Consider the following 21621-nt stretch of genomic DNA (forward strand, 5'->3'; position numbering starts at 1 on the left):
TAAAATAAAGACTTGTTTATGGGTTGGTAAAGAAAGCTTTGTAGCTCAGTCCTAATTTCTAATTTAATGAAGTTTAATGTATTTTCTTTTAAATCATGCAAATCATTAAAAGTGGTGATGCAACAATAAGAGAGACTTTATAGATATCTGTAATAACGTACTTCAAATTAAATCTGGTGTCAGCTATCTTCTCTGATTAAACCAGTCTGTGCTGGTCGGACTTGAACCCAGACCACCTGCATCCCTGGACTGCAGCCTCTGTACAAGAGGTACGACCTAACCGCTAGGCCATCAGTGCCTTGTTTTAGCATGACTATACAATGCTGTCTTAATTAGGCAAGTTGCGAATAGCTGTAACAGAAAATCAGCCAATAGGATTAAAGTATCTTTTTTTTTTTTCCAAGGTGTTCGAATGCTTGCTTAGTGCAGGTTCAAATCCCCACTGAGACAAATCTGAGATGTGATTTAGGCTATTGTGTTGTGATGAAACACATTGTTTAATATTGACTTTAATAGATTCCCTTTGTTGTTACCTTGTTTATTGAGAGTGAAGTACCTGAAGTACATGTATAAATCATTTTAGTTTAAAAATCTAATTTACTACTATTTACTAAGATCTGAATATGTCATTGATTTCCTTGTTTTGTATACAGATTAAATCATGCACACCTTCGAAAAAGTAATATAAAAGTTTGAAACCGCATTAAAATGTCCATGTTGGTGAACTGGCAGCAGTACATCTTAGCATTTTTATTCAGACCCCATAAAGCATATGAGACAGAAGGTTTTGTATATAAATGGCACATTTAAGTTGAAAAGAAGCTATATTATTTTAATTCCAAACAGTAAAAAAGACAATAAATTTCAATTTTTTCATGAAAATAGTTTAATTTACAAGCAAGTTATAATGGATGGTGGGTGGAAGTAGGGTGGTATAAGATAAAAAGCAGCATCAGAACATTCAGTGAAAGTTATAAATACAAGGTTAATTTAACATCCTCTTAAACCAGTGATTCCCAAAGTGGGGCCCATGGTTATGACAGTTGAAGGCATCGAGCTTAAATAAAAGCAATCCACATCGTTTTGCATTGCCAGCAAAGCATGGCAAATTGTGTTGTAGGACTTCCAGGTAAATGCCAGGGTGACAATTAATCCATTAAGTCACAACTTTGAAAACAAAGACAAGAAAATATGGTAAGTCATATCTTGCCCTCAGCTCTAGCTGTACAACAGCGGTTAGAAAAGATAGCTACACTCCTTACTTTGCCACATGCTACATGTGTGAGAGTTTTTTCTGCAGTTGCCTCAAACAAGACAAAGTACAGATCAAAGGTGAACATTTAAAATGAACTTAGAGAGGCAGCTGAAGCAGACAGAGGCACCCCAGACTAAAGCAGATCTGTAACACAAAACAAAGCCCACACCAATCATTAAAAACTTGTAGGACTGAAAGTATAAATCTTAAAAGCAGATTTTCATTTAAAAAAATTATATTATCAGCTATATAGCCATCAGCTCTGCTGTCCCAAATCTCCTTCCAGGTGCTCTTAGCACGAGTGCCAAAGCCAACCAGCTGGTCATCTTCCAATGAGGCTGCCATAACAACCCCTCCACTTGCCTCATAGGTTCGGAGAGACTGGATCTCAGCAAAACTGAGGGAATAATTGACAAAGGACTGTAGGCTGTCCTTGCTATGCCCTGCAGTCACACTGTCACCTGATGCTTCCTCCTTTTGCAAGTTCTTAATAAGATACATTGTGTACCCTATATCATTCTCCAAAAGCCACCTGAAAGACTTCCCTTTATACTTCCCAAACTGCAGGATGTAGTCTCCCAGCACCTCCGTACAGTCTGAGGCATCCCCTCCTCTCCGACGGACCACAGCCAGAGCATTCTGCTGAACAAGGTCAGCCCGTATGGGGGCAGACTTGTCCTGCAGAGTGGAGTCCTCCTTAATTCTTCTGGCTTCCTTTGACGGCTCCTAGAGGAGAAATCCGAGTGGTCCCTTGCGGAACACAACACAGACTTTCCCCGGGAAGAACAACACTTTCTTGTGCATCTTTACCTAAAAGAAAATAATAGAATTTTAGATTCATTTTAATCAGATACAGTGAGAAGATATTTGTGAAAAAAATACCAGAATATTTCAGATCACATATTAATCCCACTCAAATAGAAATGGCCAATTAAATATTTTACAGCGGCAAAACTTCTATGATCTTCACTAAAAAGTTCAGAAGGCTAAAAAGACAATAGTTTTTCACACCTTTCTGATCTTCACCTACTCTGGGATCTAAGGGGGAGGAAGTGTGTGTGTGTGTGTGTGTGTGTGTGTGTGTGTGTGTGTGTGTGGGTGTGTGTGTGTGTGTGTGTGTGTGTGTGTCTGTACATCTGAGAGTCTGCCTGAGAACTAAAGGGTAAGAGGGTGGGGTGGGAGCAGCAGGAGGGGGAAAGCACAGCATGTGTGAGCAAGAATAGAGGGGGGGAGTGAGAGGGGCAGTAGATGTGGGAAAAAAACTGTGTGTGCCTAAGCACCTGAGTTTAAGTGTATGAGTTTGGAGAGGGGCAAATGGGGCAGGAGAGGAGTTCCTATCAAATAATTGAGTAACAAAATGACATTTGATATTGTAGTTAAGACTTAATTTGACTCTGAAAGATAGTGTAACACCATGGTCCTGATAAAAGTTTACTTTACTTGACCATTAAATAGATAACGTTTGTTTGTTAGTGTAATTTATCACGTTATTGCACCAATATTGTCTGACAGAGAAAATAAATAATAATAAATTGACCCTATAGTTTTAAATTTATGCCAAACAAAGTCTCTTACCTTTGATTAGTGAATACTGCGTGATGAGAATTCGAAGAAAGTAGATAGTGTCTTGTCTCCACCGCAGTTCGCGCTGAAGAAAAACTCGGGACAGCGCCACTAAGTCGTAGTGGCCAAAAGTATATTACATACGTAGTGGTTTAGCACTACCATAGAGAATGAATGGGAAACGGTTTAGGGCTTTTAGCTAAACAATCCTTGACTGCGGCGCGGGGGCGCGGGTTGACTTTATATGTGATTGTGTGAGCTGCAAAAAACTTCATTTGAACTTCTTAACTGGAGGTTTGAGAATTTGGGGCAAATAATGTACAAGACCCCCTAAAGAGACTTTTTGATCCCACTTGCATGTGACTAAAATACACATTTTCAAGAGCCTTCTAATCTTACAGGCTGATCTTGCACATGAATAAAAACAAACAGATTATATTGGAACATGATTATATCCCCACAATGATAATGCTGATTAATACTCTGTACTCCTTTCACCTTGTTGTTATTATTTCAATTTTTTTATTTCACCTTTATTTTACCAGGTGGTAAAACACCAAAGGAGTTGGCCAGCAGAGTGCACACTAAAGTTCCTCAAAACTTGTTAAAACGTTTGGTTTCCCCTGACATTTCGATTACAATTTATAATGCCTAACAAAGACAAGAAACCAAAAAAAACAGAACAAAAGAACAAGAAATGACGACAAACAACAAAGCTAACATTAAAACTAGCGACCAGAAGGCTACACCTGATGTGCTTCGTCAACATGACTATGCAATGGAAGCTAATAATGTGGGAACAGATAAAAGAAACATAGAAGAGCTCAATGATTCCCCAGTAAACACACCAACCAAAGTCTCCCATGTGAAAGACCAAACGAGGAATCCTCTAGTCTATTGAATCCATGGACTACAGCTACAGCGGCTGAACTCAAAGGTTGCAAAAGTAAAGTAAAGGGAAGGAGGCAGTAAAGTAAAGGGAAGGAGGCAGTTCTTGAAAACAAAACAGCGTCCTAAAAGAATGGGCAGGTCACCATGAAAGATACAAAAGATTGGGACAATGCAGGGCTTAACGATGGATGAGATAGTGGGCACGGATCATCAGGGTTGAATTAAAGGAGGAGATAAGAATGTGCCAGGTCATTGTTCTGTTGGGATGAAACTCAGAGATTGTTTTTTCCCACTCAACGGGTCTCCTGGGACGGTTGTGTTGTGACATCCAAACATGGCACCAACAGTCACCTGATGTCAGTAGTTATAACATTTTTTTTGCCAATAATAATATTAATTCAAAAAGAGTACAAAGGCTAGTGTGTGCACATGCAAACAATTTACATACACGTGCAGTACAAAACAGGTATAAACTGCCGTTTTTTAAATTTAATTACTAGTTTTCTGTTGTCTCAAAAACGTGCCAGGATTAAGTTCTCATCATTGCAAGCTCCATTAAACAGGTAAACAGGAGGTTTGAACCGACCTAATTTCAGGTTATATTACCTGGCCAGCCAATTTCGCAACATCTGGTGCCAGCTTAACAGTGAGAAAGCCAAATTGGAAAAGCATATAACGCATCCTACCCCATTATATTTAATACCTTTTATTGAAACCGTCAAAAACCTCAAAGCTGTTACTACAAACCAGGTCATAAATCACACATTTAAGTGCTGGAAAGAAACATTTAAACTTATAGGGTCTCAGAACACCTTGGTAAAGAGCACACCCCTGTGGAACAATCCACTTGTCCCTAAAGACATCAGAGACAGAATCATCGAGGACTGGAAACTTAAGGGAATTGAAGAAAACGGAGATCTGTGCAATCAAAATGTATTTGCAGATTTTAACTACCTCAATTTGACATACCACCTAATCATTTTTATAGATACTTGCAAATAAGGAACTGGGTCAAAATTAAAAACCCCAGCTTCGTGTATTGCAGAAACATCGATAGAGAAAATATTTAGGACTACCAGCACCCAAAAGGGCCTCATTTCTAAATTATACGCAGTATTAAATAACGAACAGAAAGATGATAGGATGATCCAACTCAAGAATAAATGGGGAAATGACATTCAGTATGAATACTCAATGCATGAATGGCAGTCTCTACTCCAGAAGACTCAAAAAACCCTAACTAAAACAAAACACAGATTAATTCAACATAACATCTTTCATAGGATATATTACACACCACAAAGGCTTTATCAGTTCAGTCATGAGACATCTCCCTGCTGCCCTAGGTGCAACAATCAAACAGGGGCTCTAATACATATGTTTTGGAAATGTGAAAGACTGAATGATTACTGGAACTTTATATTTGACCAACTTTCCAAAATATTTTTGAAAGAGCTGACCCCAAACCCCCGCATGGCTATTCTGGGCGATGCTACAGTGCTGATAAAATTTGACAATCATGAAAAGAAACTTATCCTACTGGCTATGACTGCAGCAAATAAATGCATTTTATGCCACTGGAAATCTGAAACCCCTCCCCAATCAAGCAGTGGTGGTCAGAATTGCTATCGTATTGTACACCTGAGAAAATCATGTATTTTGTGAAAGGACAACAAATGCAAATCCAAAAAGTTTGGGGTCGTGTTATAGACTATAGACTGTTATAGACCAGGTGTGTTACCATGATTATGTCTTTTGGTTTTATTTATTTATTTATTTTTTTGTTGCTTTTTTTGTTGCTGTTGTATTTTTTTTATATATAAATTGTTGTTGTCGTGTGTGAATGTTTTTGTTTATTTATTTTTCTTTCTTTCATCATTAGCTCAGTATTTTTAGTATTATTATTACAATTACTACTATTATTATTCTTGTCTCTACATGAATTTGATGACATCTAGATGTTGCTTTGCACTGGGCTCAGGACATGGGGGGAATGTAAATGTCAGTATGGTGCTGTTGTAAGATGGGTTAAAGATATATGTTACTGCTGCTGGTACTGTCTTGTCTGCATTGTGTCTATTGTTTGGGGTAAAATGAATTAAAATAAAATAATTGAAAAATTAAAAATAAACTGCCGAAAAGAAGGAAAGGTCCGCACACTGTTCAGCTCGAAATGAGGAACTTTATTAAGGGCAACGTTTGGATCCAAAGGATCTCCTTCAGGCTAATATAGTAATATTGCTAAAAACAAATAAGTATTAGAATCTCTCTCAGAAATAATGACTGAATATAAGATGGGTATACATGTGATTAACAGTGATGTTGTACAATAGCAAGATAATCATTCAGGGATCATTATGATAAGTTGCACTTAACATTTAGAAGATTCAAGGGCTTCTCCCATTTCCTTTTAAAGAGATACAGTATCTTAACTTTTTTAACGTCACAACATCAGATATCAGAGATTTCCACAAGTGAACAGTAGGGGATTCATCCCCAACCCATTTTGTCATTATAGTCTTCCTAGCCAACATTAACAGAAATTGGATTATGTCCTTATGTTCCTTCAAAGTGTTCAGTAGACTTCCTAGGTGGCATAGAAATGGGCCAGGAGGCAGTTGTTGTCCTGTTGTTCTCCACATACTGCCTTCAAAAATAATTGAGTCTTTTCACACTACCAAAGACAATGCATTCTAGTTCCAGTATTAGCTTTGCATTTGGAACAAATTGGGGAAGCTCATGTTGTGAACTTACTGTAAACATATGGAGCTATATAAACATTATGCAAGATATTGTCCTGCATCCCTTTATATCTATTACAGATTGAAATCTTGGAGGGTAACATCAGAATTTCTTCCCATATATCTTTATCTATTGCCACCTTCAGCAGCGTCGACCATGATGTTCTTAAGGAAGCAAGTTTATCCATATCCAAACTCTGTAACTCAGAGTAAAACCTTGATACAAAATGTTAATTTTTTGTATGATCCAAGAAAAATCTTTCCAGCATATGCGAACCACTAAAGAAATTGAGGGTATTTACCTTCTTCAATACATAGTGCCTGACTTGTAGATATTTGTCCTTGGTAGGTATATTGTACTGACCTCTCAGAGAGTCAAACATTTTGAAGATCCCATTACTGCAAAGATCATGTACCCTTTTTAAGCCTGCTTCCTGCCACTGTTTAAAGTTAGGCCCTGCCCCCTCCACTGATAAATCTGGATTGTCCACCAATGTTGTAACTGCATTCAAGGGACAGTTTTCCTTAAACATTGCCTTTAAGCTTCTCCACGTCTTTATGATATTGGTTATTAACAAGTTGTCCTTAACTAGAATTGGTAATTCATTCAATCGTTTCTCTAATACATTTACAGGGGAAAAAGGTTTACACATTATGGCCTCTATTTCAAGCCAATGCAACCTAGTGTTTCCAACCACCCATGAAGATATAATCCTGGCATGTATTGATACAACATAATTTTCTACTTTAGGTAGACCCCACCCACCTTTTTCTTTAGGGAGTTGTTACTTCTCTAATTTTATCTTGGGTTTCCTTCCTGCCCAAATGAAGTCTGATATTGCTTTATTACTATCTCTAATATCTTCTGTCCTTAAAATCACAAAAAGCATAGATACAGGATCAATTATCTTAGGGAGAATAGTCATCTTAATGAGATTGATCCTACCAAGAAAGGATATGGGCAGATTCCTCCATCTCATCATATTTTCTTTCAAGTGCTTAATCAACGGGTTAATGTTTTCACTATACAGTCGATTGAGTTTTGGTGTGACTTTTATTCCCAGATAACTGAAACCATCAGGGGCCCAGCAAAATTGTCTAACAAAATCAGGTTCAACACGTCTATCGCTCACCAGGGGCATTACCTCAGATTTGTCAAAATTAACTTTGTATCCAGATATTAGTCCAAATTCTTTAACACATTCTATGACAGCAGGTACTTACACACTCGGGTCTGTTAAGGTCAACAGGACATCATCCGCATACAACATAATTTTGTTTTGCTTTGTACCGATCATTGTTCCTTTAATATTATTATTTTGTTGAATAGCTATTGCTAATGGCTCTATAGCCAGGGCAAACAGAGGACTGCCTTGGGCTGCACCTCTTGACAACTTGAAACTTGTCAGGACAGAAGCTGTGGGCTTCTTGTACAGAAGTTTCACACAGCCTAGAAAGTTAGTTTGAAAGCCAAATCTCTTAAAAATGTCAAACATGTATTCCCATCCAACCCAATCAAAGGCTTTTTCAGCATCCATCGATATAATTGCTCCAGGAATTTGACAGTGATTGAGATAATGAATGATGTTAATTAAGCGTCTTGTATTGTGACATTCGATCCTTTATAAAACCGGTCTGATCTGCATCTGCGAGCCAATACTTTTACTCCTTTTTATGTCCACTCAGACTGATTGGTCGGTATGAGTAGCAGAGTTCTGGATTTTTCTTTTTCTTTAATATAAGTGTTATATTGGCCAAATACATTGATTCTGGGAGTTTTGAGTCCTCAATAGATGTATTGAAAACTCTAAGTAATAATTTATTGATCTTACCTTTTAGTGTTTTAAAAAACTCAACCGGAAATCCGTCCGCCCCGGGTGACTTCCCGGATTGGAGTGAGGACAAGTGGAGATTTTAATATAGTGCCAGACGAGTGGTTGGACAGATGTCCATCTAATTTTAATGATTCCCACCACAACAGATTGATGAAGGATTTCATTGACAGTAACTCTTTTATTTTTGTATGAAGAGAGAAAAACCCAAACACAAGACAATTTTCTTGGATGAAACCCAATGGAAGACCCAAGATCTAGGATTGATCTTTGGCTAACTAATCCAGAAATCCTTGATTTTGAATGAATACTTATTGTAGAAAAGGGGAATATGAAGTTTATCCATTAACTTCAGTAACCAACTCTCTACATGATCATGATTAATTACCTGGTTCAATAAAAATAATATAAATGGGGTGGAATAGAACTTCTTTTGAGATGTGACAATAAAGTTAAACTGATCTGTACGACTGACAGCCATGCAGCAGTGTACTCAAGAGAACATGTACAGATAATGTAGGCTTTGTAAAAATGACCATAAGGAAAGTTTTCTTGTTAAACAAAATTTTTATTGGACCTTTTAGAATTTTTCACGAGGGACCACTCAGAGGAAGTCATCCCTTTTTTTGTTAGATAAGACTTGAATAGTTTCTTACAGGAATATAAAATGCTACATGAATGTGCTCTCAGAATCACACGACTAAACATTCTACACGTCACAATGATTATACATTTCAAATCACACATTATATATCAACACGCATGATTAAATACCATAGGCACACATATACCAACACTTTTAACATGTCAGCTTACATCACCTTTACTTCCTTCAATACAACACAGCTGTCTGCATGTAAAGAATATGAACAACAGAATTCATGTTAGCTGGCATGTTGTACAAAATACTTGGTTAAAAAATACTGGAGAAATACTTTTCTTTAAGATAAAAGAGCTGTAACAAAACAAACGATAGAGAAAAACTCAAATAATTTTGCATTCAGGGTTACATTTGGTTTCATGTATTATTAAAGTAAGACAGCATGGCTCATGGTTGCAGAGAGATCCAGTTTTGAACTTCCTTGCTACATTTGATTTTACTCAGATGAGACTCTAGGCTCTGTTCTTAGGAACGGCCACTCCCTGCTGATGTAGCTGTTTCTCAAGAACATAGTGGATCAACTTCTTCACCCAGGAGGACTTAGGGTTCAGGCAAACTTTCTCCCCGCTCACAAGTCCAGCTCTGGTTAAACAAACAAAAAAAACAATAAAAAAGACACTATCAGCATAACAATGATTTCAAAATCAAAAAACGTTATTTGTCTTCAATAAAGTTTCAATTTAAATACAAAAGTTAAATGACAAAATGGATTAAAAGAGTAGATATGTGTGCACAGTTATCGGACTAACAGATGCCTTAGTCTGAATCCGCTGCCACAGGGGGAGCATCCTTAAGCATCCTTAAGGAGCATGACTGCAGTTTTGCATTTAATGATCAAAAAAAGCTGCAGATAACCGAGGTTATCTATGGTTTAACAGCCCATAAACACTCAGACTGAGACAGCTTTATTCACCCCAAAGGACAATTCAGTGACAGCAGCAATCTCTATTTCATTCCCATTTCAATCAGATAGAAATATTTGAGATTATTCACAGGCAGTGAGTGCATATTAATAATTTTTTTCATTTATCAAAGCAGAGTTCAGTTTTTTATGAAGCCTTTTTTGTGATTTGTGCCTTTTCCTGATAAATTGATGGCATTTAAATAGAGAACACATGTGGGGAAGGAAGGGAGGATGGATTAAATAGGCAATTTCTCCTTCTCATCATGGAACTTCCCAGCAGCACCTCCAAAGAAAATTAAGGACATCAGCCCTAACCTGTTTGCTCAGGGTCCTTTTGCCGTTTCTCACAGATTTATTTTCAATGTAATGTAAGTAAGGGCTAGGTTCAGCTCTATAGTTTGCCTTTGTTCAAACTTACATGACTTCTGTCTCGGGGCAGTGTGGACCTTCGGGGACGAGCTTGATGCTCTTCAGGTTGTCTGGAGGGATGATCCTCGACTCCACCTGGGGGCACCGACAGTGTGTGTTGTAGTCCCTGCTGATTGGCGGCATACCTGTGACCAGCATAACACTCAGTCAGAATAAATATTTCACATGGATTACATACTGCTCATGTCTCTGCACAATCTGCACAATATAAAAAGTTATTGCAAGGTTGTGGTTTTTTTTCAATGTTTCTTCAACATCAAGTTCAACCCCCCCCCCCCCCCCTCCCCCTCGGTCCCTGATTGTTTTTACTCAGAATTTCATTTTGAAATGGATGATATCAGTCATGGGGTCTGTGTGTGTGTGGTAATAATGTACAACTCCACTTTCTAACTGGCGATACAGTCATCACAGCCATAATCCTCAACATTGCGACATTCATGTAATGGCCACACTCATCCTTTTCTTTATTGCACATTCACTAGAATTTGCAGGATATTTCCACTGTTGTGTAAATTAAGGCTTTCTCCCATTATAGCTTTGCACACAAATGTCCTACAAAATTCAGCTTCACCAAGAGCTCGACCAAGTAGATGATATAGCGGCAGGAATAAAATAATTAATTAATTCTTTCTTTTATGATTGCAAAACAGTGTTGGATCAAGTTCATGTTTACTTTTGGCAGCTTATACAAAAAACGAGTAAAATCATGTAACAAGATAGATTATTTTCTCTTCTGGCAAGAGAACAACGCTGAAGGAGCCTGCAGTCATGTCTACAGTGACGTCAGATAGGCTACGGTTCAAAGACCTGTGTGGTTACAAAGAACATTTCTCACCGTGTAGCTGTGCTCTTACCGTTAACGAGGACAATCAGGGTCCCGAACACCAACAGGATGCAGAGCTTCATGTTGTTCACAGCAGCTGTTTGTTCACTTCTTTAACTCAGACGGAAACCTTAGAGCAGTTTGGACTGTTATCATACAGCCTTTCATTCCTTTATTTATACATACAGTGGTCATGTGCTCCTTAACTGTGTGATCATTTCAGAAAAAACCTTTGCATATGTGTGTGCGTGTGTGTGTTGGTTTCACTTTGGTACGTTCACATGTGCAGCAGGAGGTAGTCATGGGACGGTGGATTCAGGGACAGACTGGTGCGCTTGCGGCCACAAACATAAGACATAGAAGACGGACTGAGTCTGGATGTACAGTCAGACAACAGCATATCATTTATTGCCTGTTGTATTTCTGCAGAAGTACTCGACTTTGTTTTTCCTGACTCGGCCAAAAAAAAGAGGAAATTGACTAGAGTGATCATGCGGCTGAGTACACAAGCGCTGTTTTAATACTGTAACCTAGAATGTTGTGACATGTTGCCTTGTGGGCCTTTTAGGACTTTTTAACATTCCAGTTCAGCCACTATTTAAACAAACCATGGGTGTGCTCGCTACACAGCTGTTATTTGTTCTTTAATTGGCTTTAATTCAATTTTTATGTTAGCTTTGATTTTTAGACCACAGCATTTGTGTTTGTATGTTGTGCTTTTAATGCTATCTGGTTGTCTTTTTAATGTTTGTGAATGAATGTCTGTGTTTTATCTGTGCTGCCACTGACATGAGCAGTTACACTGTCTTCTGTTTTCTTTATAGCAATGACAATAAAAGATCTATTCTAGCTTTATAGGCTATACACTTTATCCATAACACAGTAACACACACGATCAGGCAATCATTATACCAAACGTGGTTACTTGTTATGAAGTTGTTAAGATTTGTGACTCAAGAATATGTCGTTTTTTGGGGGTCATTTTATTTTTTTTGTCCAGCATGTGACATGATATATAATAAGTGGCAAAGATCATATTTTCCCTGACAAACCACATTCAGACTTGACTTGAGAAATATCGCTTCCTCATGATGAGAGGCATGTGTCTTTTTCAGACGTTTGGGTCACAAATATGGGTCATCATGCAAAACCTCAAGACCACAAATAAAATAATATTTTAGACCATGACTTTGCAGAATTCTTTGAAAACACTTTGTTTGACACTAAACCAGGATTGTGAACAGTACAAGCCTTTGTAAGCATGCTAAACATAACTGCTTAGCGTATGTTAGCATGTCGACTGTGGGAATTTTAGCATGCTAACACAATGAACAACACAGACACGTTTAACATCAGAGAATCATGTCTGCTTGAAACTATCAAGACATTAGCATGCTGACAATCTAAACTAAGAAAGTGCGATGGTGAACATTAGGCTATGCTTACCATCAGTATGTTAAAATACTTCAGATGGATAATGATTATTTGGGCTAATAGTTTAGTTTATCAGTTTATTTGAATCAGGGACAGTGTACAAAAACAAACATTAGTCTCAGAGGAGAAGAGATGCTTTATACCAGATTTAGCTAGCTAGCTTATTTCCATCTGTTGTCCCAGGACAGATGATTGCAACAGTAAAATACAAATCAACCAGTCATGCACACACACACACACACACACACCAGTCAATAAAAAGTCAAATATTCATTTTTTTTTTATGATGCCACATTTATTCTTATAATATATCTGAGATCATTATTAGAATAAAATGAAATCAACAAGACAAAAATACAGTTAGATACACATATGTGCAAGTTGGTACAGATGTGTTTGTTATCGGAATGCTTTTAAATGAAAACCACCAAAATCCAAGATCACATCAAATCCCATTTCAATCATCTTCCATAGAAAAGAATCAATCAAAAGAATCTACACAATTAAAATTAAATATGTTACAATGTGTTTAGATTTAAAAACATTGTATTCCATCACTGTGAAACATTGACCGCATGTTAAGACAGCGTTTTATGCTATTTCACATTTTTTACATACAGCTGCCAGTTTTGCTTATAAAAAAAAGTATATATAGAAAAATGAATTCTTTAAGTTTTTGTAACTATGTACTTTAGTGACTCTTACTTTTGAAGTTGTGCGCATGTGTCTTCTTATTAACAGATATACCTCACTTCCATTGGATCGTTAATAAGAACAGTTTAATATGAAGCTGTTGGCTTTTCTGTGGAGGACGCAGGGGTTGCTGTTTGGCCAGCCGTGTTCTTCTTACCAAATGCTGACCTGTGAAGAAAACATATTATGTTCATCATTTCCATATCAAGCCTTTAGAAAAAGTGATTTCTGAAATGATTCTCCTTTTGCCCCTTAAACGGAAGCTTTAGCCATTTCTAACTTCTCTCCACAGATTACACATAGCATGCCTTTTCTTAAATTCTTGAACAATTTACAAGCAAAGTGAATTGATTGGATACAATTCAGAAAATTGATTATACCATGCGTTGCCAGCATTTCTTCTTAATGCACATTTTAGTGTTTGTTTAATGTCTCCTGTTGTCCCTGTTACTTTATGTTCTTGCCGCTGACGGTCTTAGCCGGGTCTCCGTTGAGAAAGAGGCTCGTAATCTCAATGGGAACAATCTGGTTTTCATCTTTTTGTTTACCTTTGAGTCCCTAATGTGGTACTAAAACCAGAGAAATCACCAATATAAGAGAAACACACAACATCAACTTTGTCAGCAGACTTTGTGTACTTCAATAGGATTTCTACTTTAGATTTTCTGATTTTACCTTCTACATTTGAAGACAAATTACGGTGATTTTCTGCTGTTGCATTTTCAAAACATGTTAGGATTTCTGGCTAAACACACAAGCGGGGATTGTCCATAACTGTGTTGCATCATTGCCAGGTTTCAACCTATATGGATGGGACCATCACACATGGAGAAGACGTTTCCTTGGCATATCTATCTGTGCATATCGTGCATTACTGCTGCATTACTACTGTCACACTTAAACACCGGTTCTTGCTCCGTGGAAAGGACGACGAAAGCCCAGAATGTAAACACTGCTTTTTCTTTTGGACTTACATTTGTATGACTTTCAGGACGAGTTTGGTGAACTCTGATGAGGGGTTGAGACAAAGTGAGCCGCCGGTTGTCAGCTTGACACTGTGGGAGAAGAAGAAAAGAAAAAAAGCACTTGTAAAGTACTCGCACTGAAAAATCAACATTATGCATACATTTAAAAGAGAAGTATTTGAACTTACATGACTTCTTTTTTACTGCAGTATGGATTAGGTTCAAGAACTTCGACATCAGCAATGCGTTTAACTCGTACGTTCTTGTGGTAACCAAAGCACCGGCAATCCAATATAGCTGGAAAAATGAAGGGGGACAGTGTCAACGACATATGAAACAGCTGCGGTATCATGGTTTATGTTTTAAGATATGTTAGGTTCATGCAATTCATGCAATCCTTTTAGTTAGCAGACTTACGTGTTGAAAAGCAAATGGAAGTGCAGGCCAGGAAAACCAAGCAGAAGATTGCAGTTTTCATTTTGAGATTTAGTTTTGCAGCGATTTCCTCCTCTTCAAATTCTTCTTCTTCTCTCCTCGTGCTGCCTGAGCGTGCTGGACTGTGAACCCCATGTTAGCTGGACCTCCTTTTTATACTCTCACACTGAAGATGAGTGCTGATTCCAGAGAAGTGAATTGTTTCTTCCCACAGTCTAACAACTTTTGAAATGCCTCCACTTTCCATGGAACTTTCTTCAGCTGTCACTTCCTTATAAAGACTTCCTGAAAGCTGGCTTTGGACATCCTTTCATTCACTGTTATCTTTCTTGAATCCCTTGACCTTGAACTCTGTTAAAGTGTCAATGAATTCCTCATTGCTGACAGTGTGTCGTTGTAGCTGCAGAGCTGTGAGATCACCCTCTATTCTCTTGACTCATTAGGATTTCCTTGGTATTCACTATTATTCTGATAACATCATAACCATTATATTTGTTAGCCAATAAAGTGACCAATGAAGTAGCACTCAGACATTCCTTTGGCTCTAGCCATAGAGTATTTTTTAAAACTTACCCCAGTGTTCACTTTCTCTGCTCAGAAATTACATATCTAGGTTGTGCTCCTTTCAGATTGAGAACTGTTTCTCTCAGGTCCAAGATGTACATTATTAAGACCAGGGACCCCAAACTCTTTTAGCTCTGGACCCCCAAAATAGCTGCTAGAGACCAGGGACCCCCCTACTGTTCCTGGAGGTGTTTAAAGCATTTAATGTATAAATATCTTAAAATAAATATGTGTTCTGTGTGTTTACAAGAACACATATATTCTCTTTAAAAAAGAGCAGCAGACTCCTACATTGTTGCCGTCATGTTCAGACTCGACATTTTCACATGCTTCTTTCATTTCAGCAGAATTCTCACATGGTGACACAGCTCACAATAATGGGTGAAGTACATCATTCTGAATCATTTTTTAACCTTTATGTGGGCATCTCGCGACCCTCGTATTGGAACCTCTGTATTAAGATGCACACAAAGTGAGACTGGGTTTCATTTCCAGTATCACCTCCACACTAGACAATAAAAAAGATGAACCCCCTCTGCTGCTTTCTGGTGGTCTACAGTACCACTCATGCAGCATGCATTACAAAGACTCATAGCGGCTGAAACCAAAAATAGAAAAGACTGTTAATGCATATATCTACATTTCCTCTCAGATATCCTCCCTTTGTCAGGACTCAACATGTTCTTCAAGTCAAGTTGATAAAGGGATCCTGATAGCAATCACAGCACTTTCCCTTGTCACTTCTGTATTTCTCTTTAAACAAACATCATCTGTCTTGTGTAATGCAAGATTGCGCATACGTATTGTAATAATAATATGTTACTGATACTGATACTTTATATTGTGAAATATAAGCCTCCTGGCAAAAAGCTACAATGCGCCCACCTGTCAGTCAACCCCTATTAATACATATATCTACATTTTCAAACAATCAACAATCAGCTTGTCATGTCATGATTAAAATGTATTATGTATAAAAACTCTCCTTTCTGTCTTAAGAATCACTATTGACATTACTGAGGCACTGTGTGACTGGACATTGGATCAGAATCTCCTCCTTTCTACTTCATGTGAACTGTGACCTTTTAACCTCTCTGATAGAGGAACGCTGAACTGCGAGTATTTTCAACATGACGTATTGCAAAAGTGAAGGAGTGGTTTCAACACAATTAGCAAAGTGTCTGCAATGAGAAAAGAAAGTTGTTTCAAGTACTTTCAGTGTGTGTGTGTGTGTGTGTGTGTGTGTGTGTGTGTGTGTGTGTGTGTGTGTGTGTGTGTGTGTGTGTGTGTGTGTGTGTGTGTGTGTGTGTGTGCGTGTTATAATGTTGCAATGCAGAGTGAGTGTCAGCCAGAAGACAATGTTGAAAGGACTCTCCTGCAAGCTGTCTAACTTGTTGTATTTTACAATATTTCCGTGCCACACCTTGATCCATTCTGCCTGTTGCAGGTCTAATGAATGTACAGCAGACTGTGTGTCGGAGGATTAACAGCCCCAAACCTATCAATCATTCTTTTTTTTTTATAGTTTTCTAAACTTTATGAATTCCAGAGGGGAAATTCTGGTTTTACACTCTGTTATGAGAGACATGCTTGTCACACACGAACACAAACAGGACCTGTGGACATGCATTAGTGGAGAGATGGGAGCGTGACGCTGCTACGCACTGACCACAGGGAGCACACCAGAGAGCTGTTTAGGGTTCAGTGACTTGTCCAAGGGCACCTCGGCTGTACTCGGGAAGTGACCTGGCACCTCTCCAGCAACCAGACCAACTTCCCGTTTGAAGCATTTAGAACTTTTGTAAAAGACTACTACTTTAGGTGGCAATTGTAATGTTATTATAAGAGCCACAACAACAATACAAAAAAAAATGAGGTAACAGCTAGCCTACATGGGGGCACGTCTGGTCGTATCAGGCAACCAAGCCATAGTAGCACATCAAACCCACCCTCGTGTTACTTTACTGGCTCCTGGTCCAGTACTGCATCACCCCACTGAATCCAATCCAACAATACACTCGGAAGACCTCTTTTTTTTTGGACTCATTTTAAAATCCCTCCGAACAATTTCTGTAATCTGGTTAGCACTCCTCTCGGCCATGTCATAAAGCAGTGTCACTTCACACACTGGGTCACCATTATAACACGTTACCGATCCAATGAATGTGTATTTTCAAAGGCGTACTGATGGTGGAACTGCGTCAAGGCGCTGCTGCAGAACCTTGGCCTACTCCTCTTACCTATAAAGAAAATTAAAACAATCCTAGATACTGTTTTAGCGCTGTAGCTAGGCTGACAGAGAACCCTAGCCCCATTGAGCCATGTGGCCATTATAACAGTACTGACTTCATTCATAAAATCACAAACATTAACCTCCTGTAGTGAACAGGTGCAGAGGGATATTCAAAAATTGTAACTATGGAAACAGCTTTCAAATGAAAAACCCCACCGATTTCTTTATCTCCTTTGTCGCCCACCTGTCAATTCCATCCAGCTGCTTGGATCAAGTCCTTATAGTTTGTAATTCCTTATCAAATATGATTGGTTTGTTCTTGTTAACAGGCCATAAATCAGTAGCTATAAATACAGAAGTAAGACTAAGAAGGCATACAAATAAAACATAAAATATGATGTGTCACGGCTCTGGCTGTGTTGCTGTTTCTCTGTATATGGTTCCCTTGTGTCTCCTCCCCCTCAGTGTGTGTGTGTGTGTGTATGTGCGTGTGTATGTGTGTCTCTGGAGGGCGTGGCTTCAATCAAACACCTGGTGACTGCTCAGTCTTGGCCTCATCTGCTGCAGGCCAAGAACTGGTTTCGACTCGACTCACGGCCAGATTATTGAGTCTACTGAAGTGGTAGCTGTGATCGGCTGCTCTTAACATTTGTTAGAGTTTGTTCCTAGTGTTTTTTCAGTGAGTCCTAACAGATTTTTTCTCTTGTTGTCCAGATTTTCACCAGTGACATCTCCTCCAGTCTGCTTCATCGTCAGACAACTCAACCAATTATCTGTCCGCCTACAGAACCAGATAAACTCCATAAGTCTCCTCCACGCAGTCGGTCAGCCATCCACCAATACCAAGCCCCGCAATAAAACCTCAAATTTTGCTGCCGTGTCTGCTTTTGGGTCTAAATACAAATCTTAACATGATGGATGAAGACAAATACACATGTACATCCCACTCGGCTGCCACCTCACCTTCCTGTGTTTATGCCTTCTTTAACATGCACTGTGATGTGCTTCTCCAGAAATCCTTTGTGTACAGAACTCAGCTTCCTGGTAAGCCTCCAACCTCCGCAAATAATTTACTTTTGCATTCTTTAGTTGCCTCCCAGATTTACTCGAGAATTGGGCCACGTTTACACGACACTGAATTTATACAAAAGCGGCAAACCTCACATTGTGTTTGTTCATCTACATGTCAAGGCCGATTTTTTTTAGCAAATTGGCTTGAAATCAGGGCTCATACAGTGCACAGTTTTGAAAACGGCACCTTTAAGCAGGCTTTTTGCACATGCACATTATAGTCTTCCAGTTACACCTGTTGTTGACATGGTTGCTTCTTTTTTCTCTCCTTGGCTGACTTGCAAACCAACTTTGGCATACTGTATGGGACTGTTTACACACCAAAGTGTGCTTATCACAGAATGATGATACTAAAAGTGGAGGGGGGAGCAATCATGTTCAGGCACATTACGGAACAATAGTGCCTATTGATGAAAATGGCCCAAAGCCGTATCTAGATAACTGCAGGAGGACCGCAAACCTTAAACAACCTGAACACTCTCAAGCAACAGATGCCCTTTGTCCCCACAGAAGGATTGGATGCCCCATCACTACGAGGACTTGTTGGTAAACGTCCTCCCCTATTCAGGTCCCACCTTTAGTAGATTACAACTTTTCATACTGAACCTTAAAACCCCATGCTGGCACCCACCATTGCTTCAAATTTAACACAACAAACTCAACAACAACAACAACATCAAAAACAACAACAACACATGACTCTCTCTCTAATCCTGTGTAGGGCAACAGTTTTTACCCTGGAAGCAGCACTTGTAGCAGTGTTACTGATCCTACTTGCCATCTTTTGCATTTTCTTATGGAATTGAAATAACTGGGGTTTCTGTTGATTTGTAAAAATGTCAATATGGGGCTGTGAATGTGATAGGTGTAATTTATTTGAGTTATAAGTTATAAATAAATTCATGGAGAAATAAATATGATTTTAGTGACATAAAACAGCGAATTCTTGTAAAAAATGTCATAAAACAATTGTAGAAGTTCATTTAAGTTTAATAATTTGTAAAAGATATCAGTGTTAAAACAGATTCAGTCTGAAGGATTTAAAACACTTCAAAGATTTTTTTTTTGTTAAAAACCTTTGAAATAGACAGATATGTCTGCCAAGATTTCAGGAAAAACTGTTGTTGGTACCCTACAGCATGTCCAGGCTGTGTATCCAGCAAATGTGTTAGAGAAACCAAACCATTGTCCCCAAGTGTCAGTGAGTCATTGAAAGATATGGATTGCACTTACCTGTCTGTGCCAAAGCCGTTGTATAAAGAGATGAAAGATTATCTGCATAATCTTATTGCACAAGGATGGGTGAAGAAATCTAACTCACCTTATGCCTCACCTGTTGTCTGTGTAAGGAAGAAAGATGGGAGTTTATATCTTTGCATAGACTACAGAGAATTGAACAAAAAGTCTCACCCAGACAGACAGCCCATCCCACGTGTGCAGGACATTCTCGACAGTCTCGGAGGTAACTCGTGGTTTTCATTGCTAGATGAAGGGAAAGCCTACCATAAAGGATTTATGGATGAAAACAGCAGACCCTTGACTGCATTTGTGACTCCATGGGGCCTCTACGAATGGATAAGGATTCCGTTTGGCCTAATGAACGCACTCGCAGCGTTCCAGCGCTGCATGGAGGAGTGTCTGGAAGAGGTGCGAGACAACATCTGTGTCCTCTATCTTGATGACACGCTTGTGTACAGTCAGTCCTTTGATGAACATGTAAACTATGTCAGAAAATTACTTAAGCTACTGAGAAAGTATGGCATCAAGCTTAAACCCAGCAAGTGCAAAGTATTTAAACATGAAGTTCGTTACCTGGGAAGAATTGTCTCTGCTGAAGGAAGCAAAATTGATCCAACTGACACCATCACTGTGAGAGCATTAAAAGAGAAAAGACCAAGCAATGTTGGAGAGCTTAGATCTGTCATGGGTTTATTAAGCTATTACAGACAAAACATAAAAGACTTTTCCCGTATTGCAGGCCCACTTTACAACTTGTTGAAAGGAACAACAGGAGACACCAATGTGCCACACAGAAAACCAAACACGAGACAAGTTAAAGTTAAAAACAAAGGAGTGCCTTCAAACACACAGATTGTTTGGGAGGAAGAACATCAGCGCATATTGGAGCGGCTAATGGATTGTTTGGTCGAGCCACCAGTCCTTGGGTTCCCAGACTTCTCAAAAGCGTTTGTTCTCCACACAGATGCTTCAAACCAAGGCCTCGGTGCAGTCCTTTACCAACAACAGAATAACAAACTCAGAGTGATAGCCTATGGTTCCCGAACATTGACTGCTGCTGAAAAAAATTATCATCTACACTCAGGAAAGTTAGAATTCCTTGCCTTGAAGTGGGCAGTTACAGAAAAATGTAGGGATTATCTGTACTATGCCCCCACTTTCACAGTGTTTACTGATAATAATCCCCTTACATATCTTATCCAGTGCAAAGCTCAACGCAACAGGATGCAGATGGGTCGCAGAGCTTGCAAACTTCCACTTTACTATTCGCTACCGCCCAGGTAAAGAGAATGTGGATGCTGACAGTCTGTCCAGAATGCCTGTAAACATTGATATGATGATGGAACAATGCACTGAAGAGCTGACATCAGATTGTGTGGCCGCGACAACCCAAGCCGGCGAGACTCAAAATTCAAGCTCAACATGGGTGTGCCCAGCAGTTAACTCTCTCCAGTGTACAGTACGTGAAGAGACACACAAACCATTCTCAGTTGATAAAATCAGAAGATCACAGCAAGAAGACAAAGACATTGGTCCTGTAATACAGTGTAAAATGAATGACAACAGACCATCTGGACATGAACTGAATGCTTTCAGTATGCAAAGTAAGTGTTTACTGCGAGGATGGGAGACACTCCATATCGATGAAAATGGCATTCTTCGCAGAAAAACAACTAACAAAACACAGCTTGTATTACCTGAAAAGTACAAAGCCACTGTACTAAAACAGTTGCATGATGAAATGGGCCACCAAGGCATCGATCGAACAACATCACTGATCAGAGATAGGTTTTTCTGGCCTTATATGCAAAAAGAAATTGAACACTCTGTTGCAAAAACATGTAGTTGTTTGAAACAAAAGACACCAAGCAAAGAAACTCGAGCACCC

General features: G+C 38.9%; 2 protein-coding genes across 2 annotated transcripts; both read right to left on the reverse strand.

Moving 5' to 3' along the window:
* Nucleotides 1-8829: 8829 nt before the first annotated feature.
* On the reverse strand, nt 8830-11288 carry cxcl19 (chemokine (C-X-C motif) ligand 19). The gene is made up of 3 exons (XM_020640362.3): nt 11131-11288; nt 10266-10401; nt 8830-9525 (listed from the first exon to the last, which is right to left on the reverse strand). Exons 1-3 carry the CDS (start codon nt 11180-11182, stop codon nt 9396-9398), a joined length of 318 nt encoding a protein of 105 aa, XP_020496018.1. The 5' UTR covers nt 11183-11288; the 3' UTR covers nt 8830-9395.
* Nucleotides 11289-12802: 1514 nt separating this feature from the next.
* On the reverse strand, nt 12803-14830 carry LOC109988771 (permeability factor 2). Its single transcript, XM_020640364.3, has 4 exons — nt 14609-14830; nt 14380-14488; nt 14201-14281; nt 12803-13394 (listed from the first exon to the last, which is right to left on the reverse strand). The coding sequence occupies exons 1-4, from the start codon at nt 14667-14669 to the stop codon at nt 13313-13315; spliced, it is 333 nt and encodes a 110-aa protein (XP_020496020.1). The 5' UTR covers nt 14670-14830; the 3' UTR covers nt 12803-13312.
* Between the last annotated feature and the right edge of the window lie 6791 nt (nt 14831-21621).

The sequence above is a fragment of the Labrus bergylta genome, chromosome 22 (genome assembly GCF_963930695.1).
Source record: "Labrus bergylta chromosome 22, fLabBer1.1, whole genome shotgun sequence".
NCBI classification, from domain to species: domain Eukaryota; kingdom Metazoa; phylum Chordata; class Actinopteri; order Labriformes; family Labridae; genus Labrus; species Labrus bergylta.

Excerpts from the sequence above, each read along its gene's own strand:
- LOC109988771 (XM_020640364.3), bottom strand. The coding sequence starts at position 14,669 with ATGAAAACTGCAATCTTCTGCTTGGTTTTCCTGGCCTGCACTTCCATT. Across the intron at positions 14,489-14,608 it reads TTCCATTTGCTTTTCAACAC|CTATATTGGATTGCCGGTGC; the intron begins GTAAGTCTGCTA and ends TCATTTTTCCAG. Across the intron at positions 14,282-14,379 it reads TGCAGTAAAAAAGAAGTCAT|TGTCAAGCTGACAACCGGCG; the intron begins GTAAGTTCAAAT and ends CTTCTCCCACAG.
- cxcl19 (XM_020640362.3), bottom strand. The coding sequence starts at position 11,182 with ATGAAGCTCTGCATCCTGTTGGTGTTCGGGACCCTGATTGTCCTCGTT. Across the intron at positions 10,402-11,130 it reads CCTGATTGTCCTCGTTAACG|GTATGCCGCCAATCAGCAGG; the intron begins GTAAGAGCACAG and ends TGCTGGTCACAG. Across the intron at positions 9,526-10,265 it reads TGCCCCGAGACAGAAGTCAT|AGCTGGACTTGTGAGCGGGG; the intron begins GTAAGTTTGAAC and ends TTGTTTAACCAG.